Source organism: Theropithecus gelada, chromosome 3, assembly GCF_003255815.1.
Source record: "Theropithecus gelada isolate Dixy chromosome 3, Tgel_1.0, whole genome shotgun sequence".
NCBI classification, from domain to species: domain Eukaryota; kingdom Metazoa; phylum Chordata; class Mammalia; order Primates; family Cercopithecidae; genus Theropithecus; species Theropithecus gelada.
The window spans coordinates 90,425,253-90,449,949 of record NC_037670.1 but is presented as its reverse complement, the minus strand read 5'-3'; the positions used below and the strand labels follow the sequence as shown (position 1 = coordinate 90,449,949).

Below are 24,697 nucleotides of genomic sequence, written 5' to 3'. Positions count from 1 at the left end.
GCTGCAATGAAACTATTTTAAAACCCGCAGATGCAACATAAAATGGAATGACTGAATCCTATTTCTTTTTTCTAAGATATGCCCCTCTCCAAGGTGGAAGGCTCACAGAAGCTTGATCTTTCTATACCCTCTTAAGTCGACATTATGCGCGTCCTTGAAATAAAAGGTCAACACCCCTTTAAAAAGTTACAGGAGGTGGGCCGGGCACTGTGGCTCACGCCCGTAATTCCAGCACTTTGGGAGGCCAAGGTGGGCAGATCACGAGGTCAGGAGATCGAGACCATCCTAACTTGGTGAAACCCTGTTTCTACTAAAAAATACAAAAAATTAGCCGGGTGTGGTGGCGGGCACCTGTAGTCTCAGCTACGTGGGATGCTGAGGCAGGAGAATGGCATGAACCCAGGTGGCGGACCTTGCAGTGACTGGAGATTGCACCACTGCACTCCAGCCTGGGTGATAGAGCGAGACTCCATCTCAAAAAAAAAAAAAAAAAGAAAAAGTTACAGGAGGTACCGAGTTGACCAAGAACATTCAAGAAAGAAGGAGTACATTCAGAACAGGGACAGCAGTAGGCAGGTAACCAGGGATTTCCTTCTATTTCTATTACATAATCTAAGAATCACGACTTAGAGGAAACTTGTTGAAAGTAATGGAAAAACTTAGAACATTAAAATATTGTTAAAATTCTAGGGTAAAAGCATTATATCCTTCCAGCTTGAAAACCACATGATTCTGGAGACTGGTTGCACAACATGAATGTATTTAACACTACTTACCTGTACAGTGAAAAATGGTTATGATGAAAAATTTTATCTTATGTGTATTTTATGACAATTAAAAGCAAAAAAAATTTTTAACTATATTTGACAGATTCTGAAATTACAAATTTACTTGTAAATGATAATCTCCGAAGCTAATTAAACACAAAACTAAAGCCTCCTGGTTGCAGGTTCTCTGCCAGGGCACTTGAACTTTGCCTGTAAATTGCTACGCCTCCGTGCCCTGGGGAGATTTAATGCCCTGTCAAACGTTCTTCATTTCAGTCAGGTTTTCAATGGCAACGTTAGAAAGGTAATCATGAGCAAATGAAGCTCCAGGAATTAATTAGCACAATTGTATCCCCATGTTTTCTTTTTATATATGTACTTAAATGCAGTAAAAAAAAGTCATCATATGAATAAAGCCCTAAATACAAAGGTAAAATGAGGAGCGTTCCACCTACAGAGAACAGGATGTTCCTCTTTCCGTGAAAAGCACTTTCTCCCTCCACTCTCACCCACATTTCTGTAGTAGAGATTCCATGCTAACAAGAGGTTTTCAACAACTAGTTCCCATTTCTTATTATGGACAAGATTTGACACAGGAAACTTTTTTGAAAGCGTTCCAGTTATAAATTAATTCCATGACTCATGGGAGGCAATTTCTTTCACATAGTCCTCACCTAAGTCCTATGTATCTCAAGCTGGACAGCAAACACTTCTCACAATCACAGTCCTATTAACCATCAGCTGGCACATTAAATCTTTAGCCACCTTCTCTCTGGCTTTCTCACACCCTTTTATGCCTGAGGGAGCAACCCACTACAAGGTACACTGACACGCAATTGGAAGAACCTGGGGCTGTTTTCATAAATCACTGGCTTTCAAACTTTTTTTTACTGCAACCCACTGTAAGGAGTATATTTTATATGGTTACCCAGGTCACACAAACATATGTGTGTAGGTACGTAGCCAAAATAAAATGCTTTTAATCGTCCTCTTACTCTGCCTACCAAGTGAGATCAACTCTGAGCTCATTATGTGATACAGATAAATATTCATATTAAATGCTAACATTTCACTATGGTGATTCTATAATTCTCATGTTAAACTGTCATGAAAAAACTTTTCAAAAGTTAATTTGAGTTTTCAAATCTTCAGTAGATAAATACTTAAGTATTTACATATTTAAAATCAGGTTGAACTGCATGACTATATACCTAGAAATAGTGGGGGATCAGGGGGAGGAGGTGAAAGAGAAAGAGAGGGCAACACTAACCAACCTTGGGACCCAAAACAGCATATTCAATGCATGGGATATACTTAGTCATTAATTTCTTTTTTTAATCAAGCTTCCCTACAAACAGACTCTGATCTGGGTTTGCCAGAATAACCAACAGTCTTAACAATCTTACCTGAAGGGAAAGATTATTTCAACAAAAGAATGGACAGCTATAGCTTTCTGTGAGCCAAATTTGAAGAATGAAAAGAGTATTTATTACAGGAATCTCCCATTCTTTTTTATTTCTAAATATTAATGCTGCAATTTTTAAAAAGAGGGGGTCCTCTAAAAACCCTCATAGGGGTAGGATAGGGTAAGGTATATGGATGTGCTTTGGTCAAGGAATAGGCCGAGGCACACATCCAGGCCTGCATGACTTGGTGGGATTGGTGCGCAGGCACACACTTCCACTTGTTATATAACCTGTTTGTGTAAGCTCGTATTTGTCTTGGAGCCACTATTGTTTGGAAAAGGTATAACTGCCCTGCTGGCGCTGTATCGGTGCTCTTGTGCTGGCACCCAGAGAAAGAGAGAGTACCAGAGCTGTCCGTCTGCAAGACGGACAGAGGGGAGCCAGGGCATGGCATGGCTTGACATGGCTCGTGTTCATGCCCCGAGAAAGAGTTAAGCTACTGACCCTGAAGGCAAAGGAGAGTCGGCTGCGCAGTTGTGCATAGCAGCGGCTGGCTCAAGCGGCCGAGACAGAGCGGACAGTGGTTAAGAGAGCTGCTAATGAGAGAGCTGCTGAATAAAACTACATTTCACCTGCTTACAGTGCCCCGCGTGTTCTTTCAGCTATTGCCCATCCACCCACCCCCCACGGACCTCAGCATGGGCCTGAACCTGAACATGAGCATGACATCTGGGTTAGTCGTGGACCTGACAGAGGGGTTTGTCTACTACAAGAGTTTCCATCTTGGCTTTTTCTCATTTAACAAAACAACAGGAGGAAAGAGAGAAGTGTTAAAAATGATCATAAAAACATAGTATTAAAAACACACAAACACAAGGTGGCAGAAAAAAAAATGAATACACTGTTCCTAAGGGCAGCAGTGTAAAACTAAAGCCCAAAATGTAGACAATGAGGCCTTTACATATCCTCTGTTGTTAATCATGTTCCGGAATCAATGTTTCTGAGGGAACCATGAAGAACTGAAACAAAGTCCTTTAACAAAGACTGGCAATTTCTGATAAGGGAAAAGCTAAGGCAAGCAAAGAAGAGATTGTGGCATAGAAGGAACACCTGCATCCTGAACAGCAGCCTGGCATTTATTTAGCAGCACTGCCAACATACATATGTATACATATAAGATCACTTAGCAATATGTATTTACCAACCACTGATGTACTGCTTATTATTTTCCACTCACTATTCTAAGCACTTTTTATAAATATTAATGTGTTTATTTTTCATAACTATCTTTGGAAACACAGAGAGGTTAAGTCACTTGCCCCCAGTCATTCAGGAGGTGAGGGTCAGGGAAAGCCTGGCTAGCTGGATCCAGCTTTTATATTCGTTATCTCTACATTCTTCCTGTCCTTCTCTGAAGCATGCTCTTGGTTCCGGCTCCATTTGAAGCCTACCCCTCCAGCATTCCAACAATTCTGCAAGCCAATCTGCATCGCAACATCCTTCCAGTAATTTCAGAGTTGGTCTCTTGTTTGCAATTAGGACCCCTGACTGATTCAGTCCCAAATCCAGTTACACAGAAGAGTGTTATGTGAACATAAAAGCCTCCACTGCATCCTGTCCCAACAGCAAGTCAATTACCTGAGAGGGGGCAATGGGTGGGGATAGGCGGGGCATGCATGTTTATAAATGAGCCAAATCCTAATCTTACGTGGTGGGAATCAAGAGCACTTGCAAAATTTATGAAAGCAAGAAACAGTGGTGCTCATAATTATTCTCAGTTTCAATGAGGCAAGTGGATTTCATGTGATCAGCTACACAAGTTCACAGTTTTCTACCAGAGTCTACTTTGACAAGCAGCTATGAGTATCTTTAAGCCACAATTCCCTGGACTTCGCACACGTAGAAATTTAAGAACTGGGACAGGCAGAGGTAGATAAAGGAAGCAAACTGTCTCCTTTATATCCCGTCAGTTCCTTCTCTTCCCACAAGAGCTATCTTCTACCTCATCTTCCCACACCTACCCCAAGGCTGGGCTCGAGGACAACTGGCACCATGCTGACTGGGCAATGAGGGTGGAAACCTGGCACTGGGCAGATGCAGCCTGAGGACAAGGTGGGGCGGGTGGGGCATCTACTTTCCTGGAGGCCACAAAGCCGTATCAACTGTGGGGTGGGGGGACACACAGAATGGTCAGACTGCCGTCTAGTTCTCCTTCCCTGAACCAAAACAAGAAACAAATAAAAACAAAAACAACAACAACAAAAAACAGACACACACACACACACACACACACACACACGAAACTTCCAAAACTGTCCTAGAGGCAAATACTGCCATTTAGTCATTTAAAAAGCAACTCCTTTCCTTCTCTGTCACATAAGGTAACTTACATAACAGAAACAACTTTTCATACAAACATGCAAACAACCATACTCATAATTTCTTAAATAAGAACCTTGGGAATCTAAAAGACTTTCTGTATAGAAAAGACAACCTCTGATCATGTTTCTGACAGACTACTAGTCCTCTCAACACCAGAAACCTATGTGGTGTTCTTGTTGATTTTTAGTTTTTTGTAAAAACAGAAAGCAAATTACTGAATCCTAGCATCGCTTCCTTCGCAACACCCAGACTTCTTATTCCCAATGCCTCCATCTTAGATCAGGCCCTCGAGCCCTATCACCAGGGCAACAATCCCTAAGTGACTTCCCTGCCTCAACCTCTCCTTTCTCCACTCTGCACACTCTTTAGAAAGAGACCAATCTTTCTAAAGAAATGCTTTTGTCAACTGACAGTGACTGCCACCTTACATCTGTTACATCATGTCCACATGTAGTCTCACCTTTATTCTGCCCCAAACCATGTATCTACTACATGAAGTGGTTCCAAAATGCTCGTGTGAGGCACAATACAAATAAGGGCAATGTAGGAAGCTTTTTTATAAAATTAAATTTACTTAATTATGAAGAAGAGTCATTTATTCTGGTGGTACACAAACAGGCTATACCCTACTGGGAGATGACTGAACTTAAGCAAAATAAAGACAGTGGTAGAGGAATACAGCATGGAGAGGAGGTTGATGTTACAATTTTAAGTATAGTGGCCAACGGGTCTTCAGACAGCCAGCTGGGAAGGGGTCCCCAGAGAAACTCCAACCAGCCTGTGCACTGGCAGGAGTGTGCACTGGCATGGAGCCACAGAAGTTCATGCCATTTACAGCAGGGAGGAGCCCGGCCCCTCCTCTTCCTGGGTGGAACCTGGGATTCAGTCTGCCAGGTGGGAAGTGCACAAGCAGAACTCTGGCTTTGCAGAGGATCCTTGTTTCCATTTTCACCCAATAAACCCTGCCCTCCTCACCTTTCAAACTGTCTGTGAGCCTAAGTTTTCGTGGGCAGAGAGGTGAATGGATATCTGCAGAAAGGGCTTCAGACTGAGAAAACAAGTGAACAGGCCTTGAGGTGGTGTCACTGTCCAACATGTTCATCTTGCCTGCTGCCCAGATACAGCCGAATTGTCAAGACAGGGGAACTGCAATACAGAAAGAGTATAATACCTGTCAAGCTGGCTAAATGGGAGACTCGAATTTTATTATCTCTCAAACCAGCCTCCCTGAAAATTTAAAGGCTAGACTTTTTCAAGATAGTTTGGTGGGCAGGGGCTAGGGCACGGGTGCTGCTGGTTTGGCTGGGGATGCAATCGTAATCATAGAGATGTGGAAAATGGTGCTCTAGTGCTGACTCCGCTTCTGGCTGGGGATAACAGGACCAGTTGCCAAGCACTGTGGGTCCAAGTGGGGCCATCGGGTCATCAGAAATGCAAGAATTTTAAAAGACATCTTAAAAGGCCAATCTTAGGTTCTACAATAGTAATGTTATTTACGGGAGTAATTGAGGAAGTTGCAAATCTTGTGACCTCCAAAACGGCTGATAATTGGTTAACTATACCTACATCTTAGCAGAATTCAGGACCCCCTCATAATCCTAAACTTGTGGTCTTCTATTAGTTTTATAAAGGCAGTTTAGTCTGGGGAAGAGCTATCATCATTTAAACTATAAACTAAATTTCTCCCCAAGTTAGCTTCACCCACGGCCAGGAATGACCAAGGGAAGTCTGGAGGTTAAAGACAAGACAGAGTTGGTTAGGTAAGATCTCTTTCACTGTCATAATTTTTTGTTACAATTTTTACAAAGGTGGTTTCATGTCCAGCATGATGGGCAAAGCCAGTGGGGAGTACAGCAGAGCAAGAGGTCAATACTATGGCTCTTAGATCTGAGGAAGAGGCTGTCTTTTGTTTACAAAGCACATTGTTTGCAATGTTAACACACCACTCACATTTACATCTAATGTAAAATATGTCAGAAATCTCTGGGTAAATCAAAGTACCTATATGCAACCTTTGTTGCCTAATAACTAACCCTGATTGTTATTTTGCACTTGGCTTTGTTCTTTTCATACTGTAGCAGCAAGTTTAATCTTTGAGATCAAAGAACTGTCAGTAGCATAATTGCTCAGTAAAAGTATTTTTAGCAAGTCTTCATTAGAAGGATACTTACCTGCTGCATTTCATTTGAACTAGCGGATCTATTCTACTGCTGACAGATTGCTTTCATTTATTCCTTGAGGTCTCAAAGACCAGGTAAAGCCTATTCTTAGAGCTGCAACCCAAATTATTAGTTTACCTGTTATGCGGCACATAAAATAAGTCAGATACCAACCTTACCAAGGTAATGTAGCTCTAAATCTGGTGAGTAGACAACTCCAAGCTCTTAAATCACCTCCACACTGAAGTTTTGCTCTCATTCCAAACTCAGAAAGGTAGATTCTATACCTTTGGCACTCCCCAAAGTATTTTCTGTTATTTTCTGTTCTAACATTGTAGTTATACTACATATTTTGAAATTTGTAAAATTTTATAAAACTAAATCATAATGCAATCAACATGTTTACCTTCCCCACTGGACTCTGAGTAGCTAAGGACTGGGATAATTCCTTTAGTCATCTGTGTATTCTCAATGTCTAATGGCTGAAGTAGACATTCCTAACATTTGTGCTTCTTTTATCCTTCAAGACTCCTGGGAAGATGACACTTTGGTGGCCCCGGAAATGACTGAGACCAATGAAATATCAGCAAAAGTCACCTTGGCCAGAGTATTTAAAAGCCCATGTGCAATTCTCCATTATTTCTTCACATGTTGCATTCATTGTGGAGGAAGAAGGTGACAGGGAAACATACACGCAGAGCTGCTGTTACAGTTAGTAGCTAGTCAGACATGAGTAGGGCAGAAGAGGCACCCCCCACCACCAGGAATGTCAGAAGACCATCAGGTGAGGGTCAGGTGTTTGTTAACTGTCTCTCTAAAATAATCATTGATCAGAGCCAGCGTCAGGGAAAGGCAGCCTACCAATTCATAGAAAAAAAATGAAGCTGGTGATCAGCAGCTTCCAGATAAGATCTCAGGAGCTGGGTGAGTGGGCTCAAGCATGCACACTAAGAGGCAAAAAATGGAGTTTAACTGGTGTATGACCTTATGGGAACACTCGACTGGTAAGGGAAGAACGCCTCAAGTGAGCATGCATACAACTTCAGTAAACACACTGTGCATGCGGCTCCTCCCAAGTGCTGGCAAGCAACTGCAGACACTCCACCCCAGAGGGAGAATCAGGGGAAAAAGGACGCAACTGTTCAATAAACCTTCACTCCTGCTCTAAAATTGGCTTCAGTCTCTCACTCTGCCTATGCCCCTCAGTTGAATTCTTTCTTCTGAGGAGGCAAAAATTGAGGTTGCTGAAGACCTGTACAGATTCACAGCCGGTAACACTGCCACACAGAAGATAGCTCCCCTGGAGAGCACCCGGATGCAAAATGTTTCAGTAAGAAACAAATAAACTGTTGTGTTAAAACTACAAAGATTTTGGTGGGGTTTTGTTATTGCAGCAAAACCTAGACTATCCTGATGGACACATCAGAGAGTAAGTGCATGATACAGATTTTAGAAGGAAGAAAAGATACCAGGAAAGGCAAAAGAGGGTGACTGCATCAGATGGCAGTCTGGGATGTGAGGAACAGGTGCTGCCCGCAGTACATGCAACAATTAAAATCATTAATCCACTTTCCTTTGTCTTGTGTTTAGCCTTATATTCCCAGAGCTATTACAATTGTTTAAGTAGAAGCTTCTACATTTATTACAGTCATTACAAAATGAAACTGGTTTTGACTTTCACAATTTCACTTCTCACCTGAGCAATACCTTCTCGTATGTATCCTTTGACCAAGGCAGAGGTCACTATTTAAAGCAGGTAGTTTTGAAAATGTCACGCTAATCAGCAATCAACACTTTTGTAACTCTCCACTCCCTAAAGCAGACCAGGTGGATGGTTACTCAAGCCTTTGCAACAGTTCCCCTTAAGTGGGGAATGTGAGAACTTAAATATTCTAAAAAAACTCATAGACTGGGTGAGGCGAGGGCTTCTCTGATAGTTTTAACATGCAGAGGTGTGCTTCAATCATCCAAACTCCTGAAAAGGGCATCAAGCACCCTCTCCTATTCTAAATGGAGCCCTCAGCTGGGGCCAGGCAAACTGATGGTTTGGTGCCAGGATGAAGAAACAGGAGTGCTGTGCTGGGAAACAATGACAACAAACAAGCGGCTGAGCTGATTCAGAGAAGAGAGGCTGGGAAAACAGCCCACCAGAGAAGCCTGCAGGAAAAAAGCTCAGGAGAGGAGAACAAGACAACAGGAACCACAAAGCCAAAGGAAACCTAACCCAAAGTAAAGATGGATAGCTCATCCAAGGGAAAGGAAGGAGACAAATCTTCACAAACCAGGAAGAAGGCTGATCAGAGACTTCTGAAGGCCAAACCAGAGAAGGAGATGGTAAGCACAGAAAGTGGACCTGAGTCTCTGAACAGGAAAAACTCCTTTCGCAGCTAGAGGGATAGGGAGAACATTCACTCTAATCTGGAGGTGAAAACAAAGTGGATTGGCGGGAACCATCCTTGGCCCAGGGTCTGAGGCTGGAAAAGGGATTCCTGCATGTCTGGGGTTCCCAGCCCCCACAGCCCCTCCTCCACACTGAGCTCCTCCTTGTTCCCTGACCAGGGCTTGGATTCTCTTACCAGGGTCATTTGTACTAGAACCTCTCTCCTCTTCCCTCTGGTCCGTTCCCACTAAGAGGTGATGCACAGGCATGGCCACTTCCTGGAAGCCTTCAACTAGGAAGGCTCTACCTCCTTCCTGGAAGATTTGGGCTCCTGTCCTCTGGGCTTCCATTTGCTTGTCTTCTCTAGGTACCCAGCAACAAAGCTTTATTGGAGAAGTGACCAGAAAGAAGAGAAAATGGAGCAAAACCAAAGAATTCATACACTTGAATTCGTGCCACACTGAGTAACACGAGGTGACTTATCATGATTGCCTCAGATGCATGAGGTCATCCTTTGATTCCCTCACATATCCATGTTTTCTGACATAAAAATATAAGAAAACTCAGTGTATTACTCTGTTTTCACACTGCTGATAAAGACATACCCAGGACTGGGCAATTTACAAAAGAAATTGGTTTAATGGACTTGTTCCATGTGGCTGGGAAGGCCTCACAATCATGGCAGAAGGTGAAAGGCACATCTCACACGGCAGCAGACAAGAGAAAAGAGCTTGTGCAGGGAAACTCCCCTTTTTAAAACCATCAGATCTCATGAGACTTACTCACTATCACGAGAACAGCACAGGAAAGACCTGCCCCTATGATTCAATTACCTCCTACAACACATGAGAATTCAAGATGAGATTTGGGTGGGGACACAGCCAAACCATATCATTCCACCCAGTCCCTCCCAAATCTCATGTCCTCACATTTCAAAACAAATCCTTCCTTTCCAATGGTTCCCCAAAATCTTAGCTCATTTCAGTATTAACTCAAAAGTCCACAGTCCAAAATCTCATCTGAGACAAGGCAAGTCCCTTCTGCCTATGAGCCTGTAAAATCATAAGCAAGTTAGTTACTTCCTAAATACAATAGGGGTGCAGGCATTGAGTAAATACAGCCATTCCAAATGGGAGAAATTGGCCAAAACAAAGGGGCTACAGGCCCTGTGTAAGTCCAAAATCCAGCAGGGCTGTCAAATCTTAAAGCTCCAAAATCTCTTTTGACTCCATGTCTCAGATCCAGTTCATGCTGATGCAAGACAGGGCTCCCACAACCTTGGGCAGCTCCACCCCTGTGGCTTTGCAGGGTATATTCCCCTCCTGGCTGCTTTCACGGGCTGTGTTGAATGTCTATGGCTTTTCCAGGGGCACAGTGTAAGCTGTCAGTGGATCTACCATTCTGGGGTCTGGAGGACAGCGGCCTTCTCACAGCTCCACTAGGTGGTGCCCCAGTAGAGACTCTGTTTGGGTGGTCCCACCCCACATTTCCCTTCCACACTGCCCTAGCAGAGGTTCTCCATGAGGGCCCTGCTCCTGCAGCAAAACTCTGCCTGGGCATCCAGACATTTCCATACATCTTCTGAAATCTAGACAGAGGTTCCCAAACCCCAATTCTTGACTTCTCTGCACTCACAGACTCAACACAACGTGGAAGCTGCCAAGGCTTGGAGCTTCCACCCTCTGAAGCCAAAACCTGAGCTCTATGTTGGCCCCTTTCAGCCATGGCTGAAGCAGCTGGGACGCAGGGCACCAAGTTCCCTAGGCTGCAAACAGCACATGGACCCTGGGCCCGGCCCATGAAACCATGTTTTCCTCCTAGGCCTCTGGGCCTGTGATGGGAGGGACTGCAGCAAAGGTCTCTGACACCCTGGACCTTTTTCTGTTTAACAACAGAAAAATCCTGGAGACATTTTTCCCATTGTCTTGGGGATTAACATTAGGCTCCTCATTACTTATGCAAATTTCTGCAGCTAGCTTGAATTTCTCCTTAGAAAATGGGATTTTCGTTTCTATCACATTGTTAGGCTGCAAATTTTCCAAACTTTTATGCTCCCCTTCACTTATAAAACTGAATGCCTTTAACACCACCCAAGTCACCTCTTGAATGCTTTGCTGCTTAGAAATTTCGTCTGCCAGATACTCTTAAATCATCTCTCTCAAGTTCCAAGTTCCACAAATCTCTAGGACAGGGGTAAAATGCCACCAGTCTCTTTGCTAAAACATAACAAGAGTCACCTTTGCTCCAGTTCCCAACACATTCCTCATCTCCATCTGAGACCACGTCAGCCTGGACTTTATCGTCCATATCACAAGCATCTTAGACAAAGCCATTCAACAAGTCTCTAGGAAGTTCCAAACTTTCCCACATTTTCCTGTCTTCTTCTGAGCCCTGCAAACTGTTCCAACCTCTGCCTGTTACCCAGTTCCAAAGTCACTTCCACATTTTCAGGTATCTTTTCAGTAGTGCCCCACTCTCCTGGTACCAATTTACTGTATTAGTCTGTTTTCATGCTGCTGATAAAGACATACCCTGGACTGGGCAATTTACAAAAGAAAGAAGTTCAATGGACTTACAGTCCACGTGGCTGGAGAAGCCTCACAATTATGGAGGAAGGTGAAATGCACATCTCACATAGTGGTAGACAAGGGAAAAGAGCTTCTACAGGGAAACTCCCCTTTTTAAAACCATCAGATCTCATGAGACTTATTCACTATCACAAGAACAGCACAGGAAAGATCTGCCCCCATGATTCGGTTACCTCCCACCAGGTTCCGCCTACAACACGTGGTAAGTCAAGACAAGATCTGGGTAGGGACACAGCCAAACCACATTACCCAGAAAGAGAGGAAAAAATTCCAGGGTTGATTTTTCCTCATAGAGAACTCTTCTTCTACCTAAAGAATTGTAACAACAGAAAATCTGAGATTGGGGGCTTGTTTTGTCTTTACATATTTCACTTATTAAGACAAGGTATTCAGATGTTGCTACTCAAACTTTACCACCCCAATATTATTTATAAAAGCTCTAAAACAGTTTCAACCTAGCATGACATTTCAATATGAAAGAACTAATAAACACACAGAATTGGTATGAATATGTGTGGTAGTTCTGTTTCATGGTGAGGTTACTATGGAAGATGATCTGGTTGACCCCCCAAACCACGAAAAATGTGTTTTATCTCACCAACACGCCCATTGCTGTAACCTATGGGCAAAGGAACCAAAGGTATAATTATTCTATTAAACTATTTGTTACTCCATGAATGTAGTTTTGGCAGGCATTTCAGAACATGTTCAATATACGGTAACAAAATTTAGCAAGATCAAAGTCCCACATAAAGGTTTTATAATTCCTGTGTATAAGGTGACAATGCTGAGGGTGTCTGGGGTAAAAAAGCAAGGGCAGTAAAAACATTGCTAGGCAATTGCTGAGAAGGAATGCCAATTCCTCATATAACAGCTTCTCCAATTCCAAACCCTAGCCACCTAGGTTTATGCACAGAAATGGCACTTGATTCACATTCAAGTAGTCCTAGCTTCTAACCAGAGGTCCAGGGACTCCTCAGGACCCTCTATGGCAAAGCCTAGCAGCACTTTCAAGGCCAGGCCTTCCCTTGCCTCTCCCTCTATCCTCCACCCAAAGAGCGATTGGGCCTCTGCCTTGCCATCATCCTTGCCAGTGTCCATTCTGTTCATGAGTTTCTTCTCACCATGGCTACACCTTCCACTGTCACATTTTCTAGCATGGCTCTTACCTGGGCTCCTCCATCCATTAAGGGTTGTCTAGAAAAGAGCCTATCAAAGATGTGTGGGCAAGGTTCAGAGGCCCGAAGAGATGCTACAGCACAAAGGGACTAGTCATGACAAGCCTTGAACAGTCCAAGGCCTGGCGGGAAAGGGGAGACACAGCTGTACTGGAGGCTGGAGAGAGCTGACGCAACTGAGGAGGGACTGCCCAGGGGCAGCTGCCATTATAGGTGGTCACAGACACTGCAAACACCACAGAGAAAAAGAGAGCAAGCAAGAAGAATAGGTACTCTTGGCCTCTTGCTCCTCCTGGCCTCCCACTGACTGAACCCAAACCTAAGCCAGAGGGCAACAGAGTCCTGACGATGAATGTCCTTAAAGGCAGCCTCCACCGTGCAGACTAGAACACGGAAGGGTAAAGAGGACTCAAGATGGACAAACAGAATAACCAGCATAGCTGCCGTGGGCGATGATGCTCCAAATCCTCCTCCCTTTTTTCTTTTTTTAAACAGCTAGTTATTCTGTAGAAACCACCAAGGGGGAGTTTCAAAATTATTCATTCAATAAAGTTTTTGTAGTCAGAGTCCTCTATTTGGGTCTGGACTTCATCATGGAGGTGGTAAACAGCCAGGCAGACTCCTGACCTAGGCAATGTTCTGAAGAAGGTCACCGAACTTTTGAGGCCTTCTAGTCTAGTGCTACGAAGTGCGGTCTGTGGATGCAGCAACAGCATAACCTGAAACTTGATAAAAATGCAGATGATTGGGCCCTGTCCATGAGCTGTTGAATCAAAGTCTCTAAGGCCGAGGCCCTGGAATATGTGTTTTAACAAGCCCTCCAGGGATTCTGATGCAGGCTCCAGTTTGAGAAGCTCTGCTTTAGCCCCACCCTTCACCGCCACCTGAGGCTAACCTCTCAGAGATCCTGGACTGAGAAGCCCAGACTAAGGGGCTCCTGACTCTTAACTTCCTCACGATGACCTTCAGCAGGATCCAATTGTGGAGCCTCAGTTTTCTTACTTAATTTCTACCAACATAACCAGTAATATCTCTTTCAGCTCTTCAGAGAGACTGACCCTGGAATCCCTCAGATCTGTAATTTCAGGCACTGATGATGATGAGAGCAATGACAACAGCAGCAGCTCATGCTGACTGAGCATCCTCTACATAACTATGTGGGCACTGCCTGTGCTTCACGGACGGTGAGGCTGCAGCATATAGAAAAGTTCGGAACCTGCTTTTCCGTCTATAAAAGAAAAAAAAGACTTTATTCCAGTTATAAAAAGAGTAAAATAAGAATGCATGTGAAAGCGCTTTGTGAAGGTAAAGCATTATATAAATCACGACAGAGTGAACACGCAAATACAGATGGGCTTTTCTAAGCTCTAGCTCCATTTGAGATATTCAAGGTAGATTAGAATATGTCTAGGCAGCTTTTTTTTTTTTTTTTTTTAAAGAGAGAGCTATGTGCCAAGAGCAGTGGGAAATTTGAATGCTTAAACATTATCCAAAAGAAGAGAAATCCACCTGGTAAGATCTCTGACAGACACATAGTGTTGCTGCCACTAAGTACTCTTCTGACACCTCTCCCAGAATTCTGTTTATGGCCAAACAAACCATTTAATCTTCTAGAAACAGATTTATAGATGTGTTCTTTTTACTTTTTTGATATGACAGGTTCTTGATTTAATTAGATCCCTTTCCCATTTTCAAATGCTCCCTCTGCTAATGCATTAACTTCTCCCTCTCCAACTAAAGAGATGTGGTTAATATTAAAGACCCATCTTTCCATTTGTCTAAGATTCACCCCAAAGTGTCCTACTGGTTGAGTTGTCATCTCAACACAGAACACTGCTTGGACCTTGGCCAGACAAAGAACAAGAAATAAAACCTGGTTCCCTGTCCCACCATTGGTTCCCACGATAGAATACTGGTATTCCATTTTAGAGACACAGACTCACAGGGGTTATCTGATTTACTCCAGGTCACGCAGCCCTTAAGTAGCAAATTCATTTTAAAAAATGTTCTGTTACACCACAGCCAAATTGCATTTTAATAGATTGAAAGAGGCATGATACTTCCCCTAATCTCCAAAAGTTATTATTATATCTTCTTCTCAACTTAAAAAAAATTTTTTTGCAAAGATTTCATACCTATGTACAAATTCACAGCACAATATAATGAGTCAACCATTTGCAGTGTTTGTTCATTACAGTCAACATTTAGAGTGTCAGAGCAAGCAGAAGTGATAAGCTGTTCACTTCCCTCAACAGTAACAAGAGAGTAAAATAAATTTACCGTCAGCACCAAAGTCCTAAGTGTTAGGCAATCACAAGTATTTGCATGTACACCTCATAACAGCTGCAGGTAAATGATTTGACAAGGTCAAATTCAACTGAACAACAAAACCACCAATGGACCGAGTTTAAGTTGCTAGACCAGTTGAGAAAAAATACAGGAAGACAACCAACTAGAATGCGAAAAGCCTGGTTTTCAGAATTGTAACTTTAGTAAAGATTTGTTTTGTCTTGTTAGAAATCTTGAATGATATCTTCTCTACAGATAACACAAACAGTACAAAATGAAAAGGATTTTATAAGCAAGAAGTCAATGTCCCATGAACAAAGCAGATGAATACAAAACAGATTAACTGAGTCACAGAAGGTAAGATCTGCCAACTCACTATACAAATTACAGTGACTAAAAGGCATGTCTAAATCTAATGTCATTTAGTTATATTCATGGTTCTCAGTTTTAGGAAATGTATATGGAAAGTTTAACTTTTAAATTTTGCTTTCCTAAGAAAACAGATAATTATTTATATACACACACAAACACACACATAAACACACATACATATGTATTTTAACACCCCCCCACTTAGAATTTTGGTTTCTTCCACCTTCAACATTACTCTAAGGCTGTTAATGCTTTTTGTAGGAAAAAAATTAAATTTATTCTCTTCTGACATTTAAATCATTACCTAAGCAATATGTGTTCATATAGATTGTTAATATAATCTTAATTTACATGTTTCACACTTCATAAATATATTGGGATTGTTTGCATACACCATGTTAAAGCTGTGATTTACTATGATATTTCTATAAACTATGTAGCTATATTTTTAAAATAAAAACATGGTTTACCACAGCTCCTTTATTCAAGGACACCAATAATTTTAAGATATGTCATCAATTTAATAATAGCTTTATAGGGAACAAAACAGTAAGTACTTCTTCAAATGATCACAGCAACCGTAAGATACATCTCAATTTTGAAAGTGTCAAAATGAAAAAAAGAGACTCTAATCAAGAACATACATTAATTATCTTATTTAGAGAGAGGATGCAGAAGAAGTGTTAGACTGTATACTATGGAGTCAGACTTCTTGGGTTCAAATTTGGCTCCTTCTCTTATTCGGTGATCTTGGCCAAGATGGTGCCACTGTACTCCACGTTGTGTGAAAGAGCAAGACTGCCTCAAAAAAAAAAAAAAAAAAGGTAATAAGACCCAGTGTTCCACAGATCAGTAGGGGCCAAGAGCAGTAGCTCACACCTGTAATTCCAGCACTTTGGGAGGCTGAGGCAGGCGGACCACTTGAGGTCAGGAGTTCAACACCAGCCTGGCCAATGTGGTGAAACCCCATCTCTACTAAAAATACAAAAATGAGCCAGGCATGGTAGTGGATGCCTGTAATCCCAGCTACTCAGGAGGCTGAGGCAGGAGAATCGCTTGAACCCAAGAGGTAGAGGTTGCAGTGAGCTGAGATCCCACCAATACATGCCAACCAGGGCGACAGAGTAAGACTCCAACCAAAAAAAAAATAGGGTGACTATAATTTACATTAATTTATTGTGCATTTCATTTCAAAGTAGCTTCAAGAGAATAATTTGAATGTTCCTAAAGAAAAGATAAATATTTAAGGTGATGAATATCCCAATTACCCTTGATTATATTAATGTATCAAATTATCACACGTACCCTGAAAATATGTATCAATAAAAATAAATAAATGACTGGATCCTGGAATCCAGTACTGAAGACAGTGGAAAGAGAATGAGCTGTACTTTGTACTAAGACTTGAAATGTTTCCTGCATCTAATTTGTTTCAATACACCGTATGTTGTTATCCTTTCAAAGTTTTAGACAACATGATATTGCAGACAGGCTATGGTCTTTGCAATCAGGTAGTCCTGGGCTCCATTCTTTCTCTGCTGTTTCCTAGATGGTTAGCCATGGGAAGGCTTTTAACCTCTCTGGACTGTAATTTCCTCATACCTCTTCCTTCAGGGGACTATGGAGGTTTCAATCTGAAGAAGACCTGCCACAGTGGCATCTACGGATTTTCCATTAACGAATGATTTATCATAATAATGATTTGCCACAAAAAATTAACTCCATGATTTTAACTATTTTACCTTTATATAAAATCTTATGATTTCTCAAAAAGTACTTCCAGATCATATATCATTATTGGAATTATCTATGCTCCTAACAAAGATTGTTATGCAGTATTGAGGCAAAAAAATCACAAGTACTCAAAGTCACTACCAGTGACTTATTTCCTACCTTTCCATCTATTGTTAGCTATACAAGTTGCCAATTACTGCCACATCAATTTAAAAGTGCAAGTATGAAATGAAGCCTATTTGTTATGGTCCCAGTATTTAGACATCATCTAAAATACTCACTACATGTTAGGATATCATGTGCTTTTAAAAAATAGAATCCGACATTGCATACGAAAGCAAAAATGTTTGTGTCTAGATTTCTATAAATGTCCATGAAAGTCCATTTGCCTAGAGTAAGCATCCTGCCAGGGACATAATTATTTAAGTTCCAATGTACTCAACACTTTATATTATCTCTATTCTTGGAAAAACCTGATCCACTGTGTATGTCATTACAGAGGAAGAAACTAAGGCTCAGAGAGCTCAGAGAATAACTCATGCAAGGATATCAAGTGATAGCACTGGGATTCAAACCCACTCTGAAGCCACAGCCTGTGTCTTTTCCTGGGATCTAATTATGTCACCAAAGTGTGGGGGTTGGGAGGGAAACGAAGAAATAAGTATATAAAATATTAACTTGCCATTCAGTTCCTTTGCTAGAATTCACAAGAAATTAAATGAATCTACAGTTTCTTTTCCTTCTTCCCAAATAAATATTTTTGAAGTTGGCATCCACAGAGCTTTATTTTATCTGTAGCCATAGCTAACATAGTTTTACACCAAGGATCAGGATAGTAGTTTGTCAGCAAGCAGAGGCAGCGAAGTCAATATGTCTCAAATAAGTTCAGCATGTGTCCCTCATATCTGATCTGACTCACCCTTTCTGGCACATGCATGGCTCTCTTAAAGGCCTTTATCTTCTGGCTGCCATAAGCAGATGAGAACAAAGTAAGCTGGGTGAATTCACAAGGTTTTTGTATTGACCTTGATCAAGTGAGCATGGCTGATTTTGCTTATGACACATGAATGCTGTTTTGTTTTTTACTTTTTTTTTTTTTTTTTTTTTTATAGATACACGGTCTTGCTTTGTTGCCCAGGCTGGCCTTGAGCTACTTTTAATTTAAGTAAATATTAGTTACCTTTCACCTATAACCACAATGCTTCTCCCCACTTCCCCTAAACCCAATATGTCAATAATAAACTTCTGTGTGCTCAAATAAAAGTTAAAAGTCTGACATTATTAATGGCATTTATTAACCTCTCTCAGAGTGGTAAGATAATATCAGCAGGTACTATGAGGCTATCGCAGTTTACAGTAAATAGACCCTTTGCCCTCTCAATGCACTTGAGGAAAACTAAAGTTAATTCGGAGCATGGACTTGGCTCTATGGAAACAGGATACCTAGATGCAAACCTCCCTTCTGGTACACACTCTGTAACCTTGGGCAAATTACATTTGTGTCTCAGTTTCTTCATCTGTAGAATGCAAATAGCAGCATCTAACTCATAGGCTTGTAGTGTGAGTTGAAGTTTATATCAAAATATGCATGGTACATAATTAAGTGCTATGATGTTAGCCATTGATTTCAACTTAAATACAAGGAGTAAATCACATGTTTTGCCTGTAAAATAGGTGCCTAAAATGGCGATACATTGGGCATACTGGTATATAACTTGGATTGGTTTGTATTTCTCAATCAATAAAGTCAAGTTTCTAGCAGAGGAGGGTATTGAGTCAGAGCTAAAGCACTCCAGCTTGGACAAAGGGAAAGGGACACTTTGTTCCTTTTTGAGAGGGAATCATCTGGGCAAAGAGATTATAAAAGAAAAAGAGAGAACCTCATTCAGAGGGCTACCAGCTGTTCTTCCCAGTTTCTCAATTTTGAAGAGCACAGGCCATAAGAACCCTGGCTAGTGAAGGGTGGTTAAAGAGAATTAGACCCTTCTGATGACCAATCCAAAAGCTGGGAATTACTGAAGGTCTTTGGTGAGTAATGTGGCACAATTGGTGAATCATTCTGGCTGCTGTAAATGAAACAGATACGAAGACGTTGATGACAGTGGCAGAAGCTGCAGAAAACATGAGAGCAGCCAAAGCCTAAAATAAGTCAGTCCCAGCATTTTGACAGTATACATAGAAAAAGGGAATAGCTGGTATAAGTTCTTTTATTAGGGGGAAAATATCAGTCTTAGCAACAACCTGATGAGAATGATTTAAAAAGAAACAAAAAAGTAAGGTAGTAGGCTTAAGACCATGGGAAAAATAACGCAACCACTAAGAGAGGCAAAAGATGGGGAAATGAACGATTGTCAGTTTAAAAAAAAAATAATAATAATCAATGCTCCTTGAGAAAATGGCTGATTTCAGGGTTTCAGGTCTGGAGCAGCAGAGTGTGGACAAGATACACTTAGAATATCTTGTACCAGAAAAGTAAGAAAGGTATTTGAGTTTACTGGGGCCATTTAAAAAGTATATAGGAGACAAGGACAAACCAAGCACCAAAAAAGTTATTGGCTGAAGTGACAGAAACAAATACATTAAGATTCATAAGTTCTTAATGACACTTAAAAAAGGAAAACTCACTGGTTCTCATTGGAGGTTGTTAAAGCACCAAATTATTACTCTGATAGTTGATAAAAGGAACAAATTAAGACTTTTCCCTGTCTATCCTGCACATTGTGAATTTCAGGAGACCTAAATAATTTATGAGGGAAAGTTCTTTATAGACAGAATTCCAATTAATAAATGCAAGAAGAATGATGGATTTAGATCATCACCATTTTGCAACCCCTAATGAAAAGGATCTAGGCTACAACCATCTGTGATACTAAAATCATTAAGTAGAAGGCAGACAGCTAAGTGACACTACCTAAACTCACTAATCAATCTTTCCATCTCAAAAAGAGAGATATCCAGACATTATGTGTCTCATGATGTGATGCAACAGATTTTACACAGCACCATCAATGAAGGTTACTTGTCTTTGAACCTGAATCTAGTCAAACCTCTATATCTAACTGCCAGATCACAGGAAACAGAGAATAGAGGAACAAGCTAAACACCACCACAAGCAATCAGTCCAGACAGTAGGATGTTCTACTGCACAGATGAACCACTCTCTTCTGCAAATTAATGGCATGAAAAAAGGGAGGGGAAGCTGCTATAAAATAAAATAGATTTAAAATCCTAACAACTAAATAGAATATGTGGACCTTCTTTAGCTCCTATTTCCAACAATCGTAAGTAAAAAGACATCTTTGAGAAAATTTGAATATGGAAATTATATGTTTAAATTATCAATATTTTAGGTGTGAAAAAGGCAAAGTTTTGCTGTTGTTTTTAATGTCCTCATCAGGACCGTAAACTGAAAAATTTGTGAGTAAGACCACATGATGTATAGAATTTTGTTTTAAAATACACTATCCCCTACAAAAGTGTATGAAGGAGGAAAATAAATGAAACAAGAGTGGCAAAACGCTAATAACTGTTGAAGTATAGGTGTTCATTGTACCATTCTCTCATAATCTCTGTTATACAATTTAAAAAATTAAAGGTTTTGTCAGGAACTCAGGTTGTGCATTACCTTGCTTCTGATTTTTAGCAGGTGGTTAGGGCCCTCCCACAACGTACAACTTAGTCTTTCCCTCATTTGTCCCAAAGAAGTGCAAAGAGTCTTAACCAGTATGCATGCTGAATTCAACACAACTAGAAGTGACTGAACTGAGGAACCAAGGAACTCAGGTATATTAACCAAATGACAGTTTGATTTTTCCTAGTAAGAGATAGCCTACAACATAGTGAGACCCCCAGTCTCTAAAGGAAATAGGAAAAAAAAATTAGCCAGGCATGGTGGTGGGTGCCTGTATCCCAGCAGGAGGCTGAGATGGGAGGGCCGCTTGAGCCCAGAAGGTCGAGGGTACAGTGAGCTGTGATCACACCACTGCACTCCAGCCTAGGTGACAGAGCAAAATCCAGTCTTTAAAAAAAAAAAAAAAGCCTACAGTGCACCTGGGTTGTTGAGCAACACAACCCACAAAGAGCTTTGTTAACGTCAGTTGATGTCAGACTGTCCAGGTTTGTGGGAGCCCAGGGGCAGCAGGGACAAGGACCGCACATATTCCTAAATCAGATCTTGGTCAGTATAGGAGATGAAAACTCAACCAACTTATGTAACGCACAAAGCTGAGTCTTTATTAGTGGTAATGAATTTCTGTTAATTTGTCCCTGAAGTCACACAGCTCTAGTCTGGAGGTATGGCCCACGAGACACAAAGCTGAAGGTCTACAAAAAGATCCAAACCACGATTTGTTTGCATTAGCATCACTGCCCAATCCAAGGTGGTTAACCAGACAATACCAGATGCTAACAAGTCACCAACTAACCAGTCTGGTATATATTCTACTTGTATCTCTCTTTCTTTCAAACCCCTTGTGTTTTGGACTATTATGTTTATGCCCCCTACAAAATTCTTATGTTGAAGCCCTAACCCCCAATGCAACATTATTTGGAGATGAGGCCTTTGAGAATTATTTAGGGTTAGACTAAGTCATGATGGTGGGGCCCTCATGATGGGATTAGTGGCCTTATGAGAAGAGGGAGGCCTCTTTTCCTCTGCATATACCAAGGGAAGGCCATGCAAGGATATACGAGAAAGTGGTCATCTGCAGGCCAGGAAGAGGGCCCTCACCAAAAACCAAATCAGCCTACACATTGATCTCAGGTTTCCCAGCATCCCGAACTGTGAGAAAATAAATTTGTGTTGTTTAAGCCACCCAGTCTATGGTATTTTGTTATGACAGCCTGAGCTGCCTAAGATAAGTTCATATTTCACTTGTTTTTGTCCTTCTTTCAACCCCCTTCCTACTCCTCTGATAGGGAAGATTCCAAAATCACAAAGGTGGTTCCAAGGCAGAAGAAAGGGGAAATAAATAGTCAAATAAACAGTCAAAAAAGTATGGGTTTCCAACATTGGAAAAATTGACAATCAATCTTCCTTCAATAAAAACTGGTCATGCACTTCCAAAATGTGTTTGGAAAGTCCCAGAAAGAAGTGATACAGTATTAGAATCAAACAGGGTTAATAAAACACACATTATTTGAGGTAACCACATTCAGAGTAATCAAAAAATAAAACTAAATAGGTATATTGACAGGTATACATCATCATCCCAGGCAGCAAGAAACATAAGTATGAACGCAAATGAATACTACAGATCTATTTATACAGAAACCCTCAGCAATTCTTGTCGCAGATTGCCTGGCGGCCCTCATGTCTTCAGTATTCTGTGCCATGAAAAAGTAACCGTCAAGGATAATAGAAACACAATTTGACCTGATTTTCCCTAGATTCCTGCAAAGTCTGTAACTGCGGTTCTTGTTTATTTCAACACCACATCCTGGGGACACATTTCCTCACTTACTTTGCAGGCAATCCTAAATGCCACATGTTAAGGTCACTTGTGGGCAATTCCTAAACTCTCTGGGTCACCGACTTTAAGAATGCCCTATCACACCCAGAGAATCCTCAGAACATCTTCTGAGACGGACCTGGGATGCACCATTTTCCACCTGAGATGGAAAATGCCTAGGAAAAGAGAGATGCGGCCTCGAGAAGCTGAAGACCTACATCAGTTCAGACCCTTCCCTACCCAAAGGCGGGCGCATCAAAACAAGCGGTTATCCCTCGCTCTCAAGTTTACACAAACCCATCTCTGAAAGAGCTAGAAGTCTCCCAGTAATGGATTGTTTTAAGGCAAACAAGACTGCATTTTAAAAAGTACAGCCTAACAGGAAAGAAAGCTACATTGTGGCAGCTTCTCATTGAAGACCACTTAATAATAAATTTTTAAAAGATGAGTAGAAGCCACCAAAGGTGCCGCCAAGCCCTGGTGAGCAGGGAAATCTGAGTAAGTTTGCTCTGTGTCCTGAGGCCCTGGCAGGGTCTCCTGGGTGGCTTCTTAAAGATCCCAGGAGACAATCAGCAGACCTTCCTGCTTCTCTTAAAAATACAAAACATGCCTGACCTGCTCGGGTCATTAGATGCACTTAGAACCCAATGAGGGACACTCCTTCACCAGGAAATCATATCTGAACACACCATCAGGAAGTCAATATTGAAGGTTCTTGGGGCGTGCACCCTCCTGCTCAAGAGGGTGTCCAGGAGTATTAAGTGGTGGAGACACCGGAACCCAGGAGCTAGAAGCTCACCCAAGAGCTTCCGACTCCTGGGTCTCCCACTCGGCGGTGGAGGCCACCAAAACCAGTCCCAATGCCCAGAGATTGCAACAGGACCTCCAAAACAAGCACACATGTCGCAGTCGCATGCGTCCTGCAAACTGGATGCCGCTCGTGGGGCCTGAAGCTTGCGGTTGGGACAGGGCTGGCTGGCTGTTGGATGCTGGACACCTGCAGCTTCGCCTCCGAGAAGAGGCAAACGGCTCTTCTTCCGCCGATGCCCAGCCCCACAGCCTGAATCCGGGGGCCCTGGGGTTAAGTCAGGTGCAGCTTGCGGGGGTGGGGGGGGGGCGGGGGAAACCGTCGCTCAAGGGGTGGCACCTCAAAACCCCGCCGTCCCGGGCCCCTCTTCAGCGGAGTCCGGCAGAAAGGCGTCCCTTCCGCCACCTCCCCAACTTCCAGACGCCCCCATCAGCGGCCCGGGGGTGGGCGCGGGCTCCACGTGCGCACCGCCCGTGCCCAGTCGGCCAGGGCCGGGCCACTCACCCGGCCCCCAGCGGCGCTCCGCTTCCTCCGCAGCGTGAGCCCGCTCCGCAGCAGCGCCGGCAGGTCCCTCAGCCGCGGCCGCAGCGACGCCGGCGGCTGCTCGCGCTCGGGCTCCCGGGCGCTGGGGCTGCGGCGCAGGGCGCCGTCTGCCGCCACCACTGCTGCCGCGGCGGCTAGGGCCGGGCTCTCGCACGGCGGCTGCATCTTGACGGAGCCCACTGCCATCCTCATGCCCTGACGGCGCTGCGGCGCCGGGGGCTCCTCTCTCTACCGCGCTCGCCTCCGCGCGCCGTCCGCGCCTTCGCCAGGAAGCGAGAGGGCGCGACTGCGGCTCGGGCGCGGGGCGCGCTGCCAGCCGCTGCCCATTGGCGCGCGCCGCGGCCCCCGCGAGGCTCAGCCCCGCGCACCTCCCCTCCCCTCCCCTCCTCTCTCCTCCCCTCCCCGCCCAGGTGCGCCGGCCCCGCCCCGCCCCTCCCCGCCCTTTCGCCTGAGAACTCCGCCTGGGACCTGGCCCCCTCGGATCTCCCAGTCGGGACCCAGGAGGAAGAGGGCACCTTGGGCACCGGCTCATCCACAGGTGCGAAATTCCCAGTATCTCCACCAAGCTCGCTCTTCTACCCTCTCCCCCTGTCCCCCTACCCCTTAGGCTGAAAAGACCTGCTTCGCTTCACTTTTCCGAA

The 24,697-nt window shown here is 42.9% G+C and overlaps 1 protein-coding gene across 1 annotated transcript in view; it reads right to left on the bottom strand.

Annotated features, from left to right (window-relative positions):
* RAPGEF5 (Rap guanine nucleotide exchange factor 5) overlaps positions 1 to 24,334 on the bottom strand; it is a 242,022-nt gene extending 217,688 nt beyond the window's left edge. Inside the window, exon 1 of the mRNA XM_025380367.1 lies at positions 24,018 to 24,334. Within this exon, the coding sequence (XP_025236152.1) occupies positions 24,018 to 24,248 (231 nt within the window). The 5' untranslated portion in view covers positions 24,249 to 24,334. The remainder of the gene's footprint in view (positions 1 to 24,017) is intronic.
* Positions 24,335 to 24,697: the final 363 nt, after the last annotated feature.